We start from the raw sequence: 9,908 nt of genomic DNA, 5'->3' as shown, positions 1-9,908 counted from the left end.
ATAATAAAGAATTACAACAACATACTCTGATTGCTTTCAGCAATCAGACAATAAAAGACAATTCAAATGTTTAACTTATTTATATTTACTATGAAAGAGTGCAAGTCACTGATTATGTTCCTGGGTTGAATAGAACTGACACTGTTTTGCCATGGAGTCTGAAATCAACATTTATTCAAAAGGGAATAACATTTGTTTCTGTAATTGTTAAACTCCCACTCCAACTATATTTTTTCTATTGTAAAATCAATCTTAACTTATTTCATACGTGTCCTCTGTTATGAAACAAATGCTACAAGAACATGTTAAAAACACAGAAAACAGGATTTCCAATGGAGTGGGTCTTTAAATTAGCATGTCAAAACAATTATTGCAGGAGATTCTGAAAATAACCTGCATTAGGTTCATACACTTCCATACACAGTTCATACACTTTTCTCTGACACACTATTCTCTCTTGTTTAAACTCTCAAACTCAAACCTTTTCTGGAAAAAAATTCAAGCATTCTAGAATGATATGTGCAAATGTGGCAAACTGAACGCATTCTGTACTGGAGACACAGCATAGCAGAGACTGATTGACAGCATGCAGGACACAGTGCGCTATTTAAAAAAAAAAAAAAAAGGCATGCAAAAATACACAGGAAAGAATAGTAAAACAACAAAACCACAAAACATGAACCAGGATATAGCCAGGGAGCAGTGTATTTTCAAATGGCACGTATATAGTTGCAGTTTGACAACCTGGTTGGTAACTGGCTTATTTTGAACATTTTAGGTTTTTTTTTTACTGAAAAGCATCAAAAAATTCGAACAACTAAAATGTCCTCTTTAGGATTTAGCAATTCTTTCACAGGGACGCTGCAGTCAAAAACAGTTCAATTTAAAGGGCACAGGACAATGTCAGCACTTCTAATGAGGAACAAACAAAAATGCAGATATTTCCTCTTTCATTTCCTTCTTTTCATTACCAGAATGGTCCAAAAACACATGATGTCCACAATACATTGTTGACTTGATGGAGCGGATCTACAGATTAATTATGGGACTGATAGAAGACAAAGGGCAAATCCACACATACATTCTAGTAGCTTTTAATTTATAACTACGTATCCTGATCTGACCCTGGAAGCAGCTGACTTTACCTGGAACATGTCTGTGTCTTTATCATGGCTGTACTCCACCACCACCGTGTGGTTCCTGGACAGTGTGTAGGAGATGCTGTGTTGACCTTTGCTGTTCACGGCCTGAAATAGCACAAAACTGTTAGAAATGCAACAGAAATGAAAACATATTGTTTTTATTTATTTTTACTTATCCCATTGAGTAATAATTATATGATACACTCTAAATATTCACAAATACATATTTTTCTCTAAATAAACAGAGGCCTGTGAGGCCACGCCTCCTGAGACGGGAACCTTCAGCTTGACATGAGCTTGCCTTCCAGCTGCAGAGCCGAGGTCGCAGCACTGACGGGGTGGGGGAGTGGCTTAAACCTCAGGAACAGGTCCCATCAACCCTTAACCACATGCCAACTCTTATCTGCAAATTTCATTTTCCAAGCACCCCCCCCCTCTTTGTCACGTGCAGGAAGCACAACAGTGAGAAAGTGGGTCAGCGGAGCCGCCGCCGCGTGCTCTGCTGCAACATCAGAGACAGATGAGACCGTGTCGTCGTCACATGGTGCCATGCATCCACTGTGGTGCAACTAAATGATGAGGTTCCACCTGTTTGCAGCTAAGATGAGCTCAAAGACGATACAAGCTGACGGTATATGCTTACACAGAAAATAAAGAAAAGAAAATAAAAAGGCATCCTTCTATCTGTCATGAACAGCAGCAATGTGAGTTTCTTCTCCCAAGTGAAGATCATCCTGGGTTTATTCAAAGATTGCATCATAACAGGACAGAACTGTAAGAGTTACTTAAACTCACAGCCTCTAAAAGCCCCACTGCATTCATCTTTTGATTGTTTTAATTATGATTATGCTGTTTGAGCCAAAATTAAAAAAAAAAAAACGTATCGTTTTCTAGGACGTAGTTTCTGTAGAGTGGCGGGAGTTTATTAGAAATTTGACTCTGAGTTTTGGAGTAAGCCTGCCCCGATTCCCATCATCCATCTGTTTAGACTCTCTACGGCTAGCTTACAGCCCCTCACAACCTAAACCTAACATTTGCGAGCAATTCTGGAGCTATCCAGCCATTAATCACTGTTGCAGGCCTTTTCCAATAACATTTTTTGTCTGCTAAAGATTCAAAACAGTTTGAATAAAGAAATACTCAGAAGTGTAGTTTTAATCTTCACTTTATATATGTCCTCTTTCATGAGAAAAAAACACATTTTTCTTTGGAGTTGGTCTTCAAGATTTCTGCGTAAGGATGTGACTGAAGTTGGAGAACTTTAAAGTTTATGCGTCATGAAGCCTGGTAACAGAGCAGCACATTGAAAGGGGGAGAACAGACTATGTTATTGTTCAAGCACCCTGTGAACCACTCTAAGTATAACTCTGCTGTGCCACTTCTAACACAACATGTTGTTTAAACAGGCCATACAGTATTTGATCAACAGCTGCAGCCTGAATTCAGCTCAAACTGGTGTTACAATGCACACGATGAGCCATAAAATACTGAATACGGCATTTTTAGGCAGATTTTCTGGTCCAGAGAAGATCCATGAGGCCCAGACAGGAACTACAGTAAGTGAACTGGAAATGTCAACAGTGAGGTGCGCCAACAGTAACACAAAGAGCTCAGAGACGTGTCGGGCGGGCTTCTAGAATCACCAAACCAGAGCGATTTTCCTGCAGCTGGAGTTCCAACCTATCCCTGTTTACTGTATTTATAACTCTACACATTTACACATTCCAGAGAGGTGTGTCCCCAATGCATATTTACTTGCCTTTATGCATTTTTTTGTCCACAATATATACGATAAGACAAGCAAACAATTGAAGTTTGTTCATTAATTTGCTAATTCGCCTTTTGTTCTGTACCTTGCTGTCCTGGGGTGTGTTGAGGATGTGCACAGAGCTCGGCTTAACACCATTGGCTTTGGTCCTCTTGAATAGCGCAAATCTGCTTTTCCGTCTACCCCGATCTCCATTGGGCAGACAGCCATTGTACCTGTGACAGAGGAGGTTGGGATGAAGAGATTCTGTGAACTTTCTTTAATCCCGGATGAAAATACAGTTTTCGCGGCTGCAAAGAGATGTGTGTAATGAGATTTACAGGCAAAATTCTTGTAATCATATAACAAGTACACATGGAGATTTAGAAATATCTGTGTGTTTTGAAAAAGGGCTTTTCTGCGCATTACATCACAGGCAATCTAATACACCATGTTAGTAATCTAAGCGTCACCTTGGATGATGTCTGCTCTTACATAATGCACTCTGGTGCTACAGATTTCAGTAAGCTTACACTGCATTAGCTGCTCTTTTGCGAGTGATTTTACGATGCTCGCGACATTTGGAAACACGTCAAACTAAAATGCATGGAGCAAAGAAAAAAAATCTACTTGAAAAAAAAAAAACACATAAAATCTGTTTTCTTTTTGAATATTTTTAAATGATTCAAGTCTTTTCCTTCTGTGAGCTATAAACTACCTCACCCAGGCTTCTCCTTGTGAATGGAAAAGCCCCTTCCGGCTCTCTTTCTGTCCACCGGCTGGTTCCTACAGCTGGGACACCCCAGGCTTTACCGCCCTCCAACTCACAGACCTTCTGTCACAGCTAGAACGCCACCACAGAGTGCTAGAACACCACAATGTTTCTACGAGACTTGATCGTTGCATTCCAGTGCAGCTGGGAGCTGAATCAAGCGTCCGCAGAGTTTTCTGACAGATCTCCTCTTTTGTTTCAACTAAACAAAAAGCAAGGCCTCCTCCTACACCTCTATACCTCCCTCCTAAGCTAGTCCACCTGTCCCATGTCTCCACATGGCTGGCCCGGCATGGAAACACATGGTCGCAGTCAGCACAATGCACAAAGCTGGCCTGTAAGACAAGCCACCCACAGAGAGCCAATGATTTGTTCTGCAAACAAACTACACCCAATCCACTGAAAAAGGCAGCACCAAAGTAACATTGTCTTCAATAATCCCAGCTGATCCGAGCCCAGAAGTCATCGAGCTTCACCTGAGGTGTTCTTTCACAGCCGCGTCACAATCAGAATACACAGAAACATTCAGATAACACACATCATAGCTTCTCTCCTCTATAGCATTGACGTTGCTCTTCCTTAGGTGTTTTGTCTTATTTTTGTCAGAACACTGAGAATCAATATTAATAGGATCAGAAACTGACTGTGTCAAATTAGCTAGAACAGGTTCTTTAAAAGCAGCGATCCAACTAATTGTGATCACTTTTCCTTTTTGACCCGTGCCAGACAGCCAGTGGCTTTACCTTCTGATGCTAAAGAGAAGGATTAAAAGATTCTGGCATATCGCATATCCTCCAGGGTTGCAGCGAGAAGCCAACAGTAGCTCCTTCCTTTTACCATGAAACGACGGTCTAGCATCCCCCAGAATGACAAGAAATGCCTTTTAGTTGAAACACTCGTTATAAGAAAGATACAAAATAATGACAGAAATCATAAATCTCAGTAGAAATTAGAAAAACAACCTGTGGAGGTTTAAAAAATTGTAAAATACTGCAAATTTGTATGGCACAAAAAGATTTCTTCAATGATAAATTAGATTTCTGACAAAACCATCTCAACAATCAGTGGATGTCTACACAAATGTACCAAACATAAATAGTTTTTTTACACTTCCTCTACCAAGCAGTTCTTTATGGCAAACTATAGAAAGTTTAATCAATAGGCCTAGTCAGCTAGCTACAATGAACAGAGGAAGCTGAGTAAAGGCAAAGACTGTGTCTTTATCAATCCGCCCTTTCATTTCCAAGATACCCGTGCAGCTCCCCCGCACCATTCCCTGCGTTTCGCTGACTCGCACCAACCCAGTCCAGCAGAAATCACAGTTGGAGGATGGGGTGGGGTGTGCGAGCGAGCATGCTAGTAATAAGAGCCACCGTGGTCGCAGCAACAAATCAGAGGGAACCCAAGCTCAAACAAGCTTTGTCCCATGCTGTCTGGTATCTTGCCTAAGATCAGTTTTATCAATGGGATGTGATGTCACGGCAGCGATTGTGCTCCCATCACATTCAATCCACATGTTTGTGACCGGAGACAGGACAAAAGTTGTTGCTTGAACGGACAACATTCACAGCTTGGGGGGATATAAACAATCAGATCCCTGCTCATCAATCTGAAAGGAAAATGAATAGACAAAAAGAGAGAAACCTAATCCCATTATCTGTGTGATTGATTAATGAAAGTGCATGTAAGATAACTCTTGCAGTTTCTCTAGTGTAAAAATCTGCTTTAAATAAATTGTACATCCGATCTTAATTCAAATGCAGCAAAAATATCATTTCCGTTATAATGTTGAGCTGAATCCCAATTTAAATAATGTTAGGGGGAAAATTGTCAGGATCAGTGATCTAAAACAATAAAGTCTGATAAAACAGTAAAAACACATTTGTATTTTATTAGAAATAACACTAGACAAGGCTAAGGAAAGTATTTCACATTGAAGTTGTATTATTTATTTTATAAGACTGATGTGAAATCTTTTATTTTTACTTTTTTACTCTTTATTCTGTTGATGGATTTATGGTTCTTTGCTATCAGTCAATCAATGACTTCTTATTTTGTATTAATAATAACAAAAATGCGTAAGAAGACGTCTTTATATCCATTACATTGAGCTGTTATATATTTTTTGAGTCTTTACTCTTATGTTGCAATCATAAGTCTTAAATTGTGACTTAAAAGGCATGAAATCATCAGATATGTAAATAAAAACTTAACTGAAATTGATATTCACTTTCTTAACTTTAAACTGGTGTCCCAATGCCCTACATTCAGAATTAAACCTCTGTTTTTCAAAATTAAATTCATTTTTACTCCCAGATTGGATAATGGTGTAAGTCCAATGTTACAGACACTGATTAGGTTGTTTTATACTCATGCCAAGAATCACAATTCACTAGAAGTGAATTTCAAAATAAAAGACTTAATAATAAACTCCAGTTTTGTCATAAACAGGGCATGAACTGAATATTTAAAGATAGAATATGGACACATTTGGAAAATTATGAAGTATTAACAAACAATAAGCAAAGTCAGTGATACCAGGAATAGGGAAGAAACCTAAGGAGTGGGGGTGGGGACAATCGCAGCTTCCGAATTCCTGAAACCCCATGAACCCAACTTCAAGAAGGGAGGAGCACCTCAAAGCTGCTCGGCTACAGAACATCATTATTATTTCTGCACACAGAAAAATAGTACTCCCTGTTTATTTTAGGGTTCGAAACCGAGCAGGCCTTTTATGTTGGTTTTTTTTGTCCCGCTGTTCGTCAGGGAGATATCAGAAACTCTGTAAAAGGAACGTGGACTCGTCCTGAGTCTGCGCAGATGGCTACTTTGTAAAAGAACGTGAGCTCGTAAATTTCAGAGCTTGACGGTCTCCTTGGTTGTGTCGCTTAACTCCACAAAACGTCGCAATGTTATGTTTACTAATTATTAGCTTGTAGCTAACGACGCTTAAGATTTCCTGAAATATTCAAAAATAAAATGTTTAAACCCACTCGCGACTCGCTCTGTGCCTCTCTTTTTGGCGTCCATGATGTAAAAATTTGTTTTTTAAAAAAAGGTATTGTCGTACTTACCCTAGTACTACCAGTTCTCCGTATTTCACCGGGTCTTTGGACGGGGCGCAGTGCTCTTCTTGGCTTGACGAAAACATGAGGCTTCACTGTTTTACGTTAGCTACACAGTAATAACAGCAGCGGCTCATAAATAACCACAATTCCACCTTAAAAAGACGACATGTTCTCATTTCACGCCACACTCGAAGTAGCGTACATGTCCGCGTTCAAACAAGTCCACCTCTCTCAAGTTATCTGCTCTCAAACTTCCTCAGCGGAATATAGGAAACGTAACTTAGTTGGCGCTTGAATCCGCTCTCAAGCAGATACAAAAACAGCGAGGAGAAGGGCCGGAATGTACCATTCACTTGTTCTTCACTTATTGTAGGGGGGGTTTCTCACACATTCTTCTTTGGATCCAGCCTTTCTGATAAACTGCTAATGTCTCCACTCGTGTAATCATGTTAAATAAATTCTAAAAAAATATTTTGTGTACATGTTTCCTATTTTCTAACCATTTTAATCAAATTGATACATTGGCAATTATTTTATATCACCCGCTACTGTGAATAGATGGAAAGTTCTGTTATGTAAACAAAGAGTACAATCTGGGAATTCTTAAAGCAGTCATACTTATGACTCGCTTCTTTTAGAATGTGTGTGGATTTGTATCATTTACCGTCTGCGTTGATTGACTAATATTTAAGTTTTTGTAATATTTTTGAGACATTATACAAATGAATGAACTGTTTTCGTGGAAGTCAAGCCCACTTCACCCACTGAAAATGATCCTTCTGGTATTTTTCCTGAGTGCAAAGAAAAGGAAATCAGATTTACTCATTCTGTCAGTTTGAGCTCTTTAGAGGCTTTATTTGATTATTTCTGAACTCTGATAATTGTGCAAGCAAATGGCATTTCTGCGTATTTGTGTGCTTGAAAATGTTTCTTTTATTGATTTTAACCAGTTTACAATTTCTTTTCTTGGATGGATTTACTATACATTAATGCACACTCACTATGAAATAAAATAGCTCTAACTGGCTGTATAGTTGGAATTTCCAGCTCAGTATAATAGCACAGTAGCTTTGCAATTATCTTAATTACATCTTACAACAAGAGCTTGCAGACACGTTCATGTGAGCATAGGAAGTCAAGACCCTCTCTGCTTCCAAATATGCTCAGTTCTTCTCACGGCTTTCTGATGAATGTGCCAGTTCTCTTCTTTTGTCTAGCTGTGTCAGCAACACTTTACAGCCTTTGTCTTGTTTCACAAGAACCACCATAACTGCCCTAAATCCCCTTAGTTCCCGCCCAGTCATTGTAATTACGGCCTTTGGTTTGAGCTGGTGCTCTTTTCAAAGTCTGCTACCTCCTACAAAAACAATAGGTAGAAGAGATCATAGGGCCAAAGGAAAAATTTCTCCTAAACTAAGAAATATAAGTAAAATATGTGTTCATAGCTGTACATTATAATGGCATGTAGTTGTGCATAAATTAAGCTGCAACTAAACTACTGCCTTTAATGATATATGTTTTTAAAGTTGCTATTTGCATGATTATATAGCTCCAATTAGTATTACTATTATTGAAATCATTGGCTTTGATTGGTTCTATTCTTTAAATTCACAAAAATACAGTAGAACCGGGGGGTGGGTGGGGATCAAAGGCTCTGCAGCACATACCAAACTGATGGAGAGCAGATGCAGGGAGTGGGCTGCTTTGCTGAAGTTGTGCTGGCGTAGCGCCCGTCAGATCTATGTTTAGTAGGAGGAGTCGAATGTTAGGCAAGAAGCATGCAGCGCAGAGGCCTAGTGCAACAGGCAACATTGCACAACAAAAAGCTCGTGAGCAATGACGACTTCCTTACTGATCGTTGCCAGAGTTTACGAATAGACGTTTGATTTAATTTGGGAAACTTTAATGCTGGACTTCCCAACAAAGTGTTAGGGTTTTCCCAAGAACTCGGGATTCTTTATCAGTTCAGATCATTTTAAACTTCCAGTAAGGACTCCTTAATGGGGAAGAAGCATTTACTTTTCCTGGATTACAACCAGAGTTCAGATGATCAGTCAAACTGAAGATACCGTTACTTCAGGATGAGTCTAGAGTTTTCCATGAAAGACAGAAAAAAGCCAGATATCCAATCAGCTGACTGGAGCATGACAGTGTAGGAGTATGTAAGGAATGTGCTGATTCCACATCGCTTGTGCTCTGACCTGACACCCCCTCCCACTTAGCTAGCACAACAGTGTTGTTGTTATAAAAGCCTTTTAACATGCAGGAGTGCAACGGCTTTCTGTGCAACTTGGATTCACTTACAGAGAAGCTAAAATGACCCCAAAACTGATAAATCTGGAAATGCTGAAATATTTAAATATTTAATATAAATATACCCCACTTATATATGTTTATCCTGACAGAATTTTCAGATTTTCTTTTACATCTATTTGGATGTTAGCACTGAAGTTTTCTAGGATTGCCACACTTTGCTTTTAAACTGAAACATTATACTCACTTGTTTATTTTTTTTTTTTTTACTGCTGCACTTAAAATACGATTAAATCAGGCATTTTGATATATTTTAAAGGATTGCATCATAATAAGAAACTGTGCTGTGCACGAGTTAAATGTATCCGACTGCAGCAGTGACAGAAAATTGACACTAGAGGGCGACAGTAGTTTTTCTTATGGTGCACACGTTGATTTCGCTAAAATTACTTCCGTTTAAAAATATATTTGAGGACATAATTTGTAGTTTTTCTGGTTTGACATAAAATTAAAAAACACAAAGCTAGAAAAAATAGTGTGGAGTTGCATTTTCATATAGGTTAGAAGTTGCTTTCTACCTCTTTTTTCACAATCCTACCATTGTAATTTTAAATATTTACTACGTAGAAAAAAAATAATGGTGCATACTTATTTAAAATGTGTAACAAAATCCAAAGCCAAACATACATGTTTTTTGTCAATAAACCATTGAAGCAAATTCTGTGCAAGTTGGCACAGAAAAAAAAGAAAAATATATTGGAATAATTTAAAATATGTTGTATGCTTGCTACAAATAACATCTATTTATTTTGAATGGAATAAAGTATTCTAATTTTATGAGAAAAACTAAAAAAAACCCTTAATATTTATGTGATTTAGGGCAGTGTTTTTCAACCAGTGTGCCGCGGCACACTAGTGTGCCGTGA

The 9,908-nt window shown here is 38.5% G+C and overlaps 1 protein-coding gene across 1 annotated transcript in view; it reads right to left on the bottom strand.

Annotated features, from left to right (window-relative positions):
- The window catches only part of peli2 (pellino E3 ubiquitin protein ligase family member 2), a 10,419-nt gene extending 3,193 nt beyond the window's left edge, over positions 1-7,226 (bottom strand). Inside the window, exons 1-4 of the mRNA XM_036209980.1 lie at positions 6,736-7,226; positions 2,996-3,125; positions 1,146-1,247; positions 248-251 (exon numbers count right to left, since the gene is read on the bottom strand). Coding sequence (XP_036065873.1) covers positions 248-251; positions 1,146-1,247; positions 2,996-3,125; positions 6,736-6,812 — 313 coding nt within the window. The 5' untranslated portion in view covers positions 6,813-7,226. The remainder of the gene's footprint in view (positions 1-247; positions 252-1,145; positions 1,248-2,995; positions 3,126-6,735) is intronic.
- Between the last annotated feature and the right edge of the window lie 2,682 nt (positions 7,227-9,908).

The sequence above is a fragment of the Oryzias melastigma genome, linkage group LG22 (genome assembly GCF_002922805.2).
Source record: "Oryzias melastigma strain HK-1 linkage group LG22, ASM292280v2, whole genome shotgun sequence".
NCBI lineage: Eukaryota > Metazoa > Chordata > Actinopteri > Beloniformes > Adrianichthyidae > Oryzias > Oryzias melastigma.
This window is presented reverse-complemented; position numbering and strand designations above follow the sequence as displayed.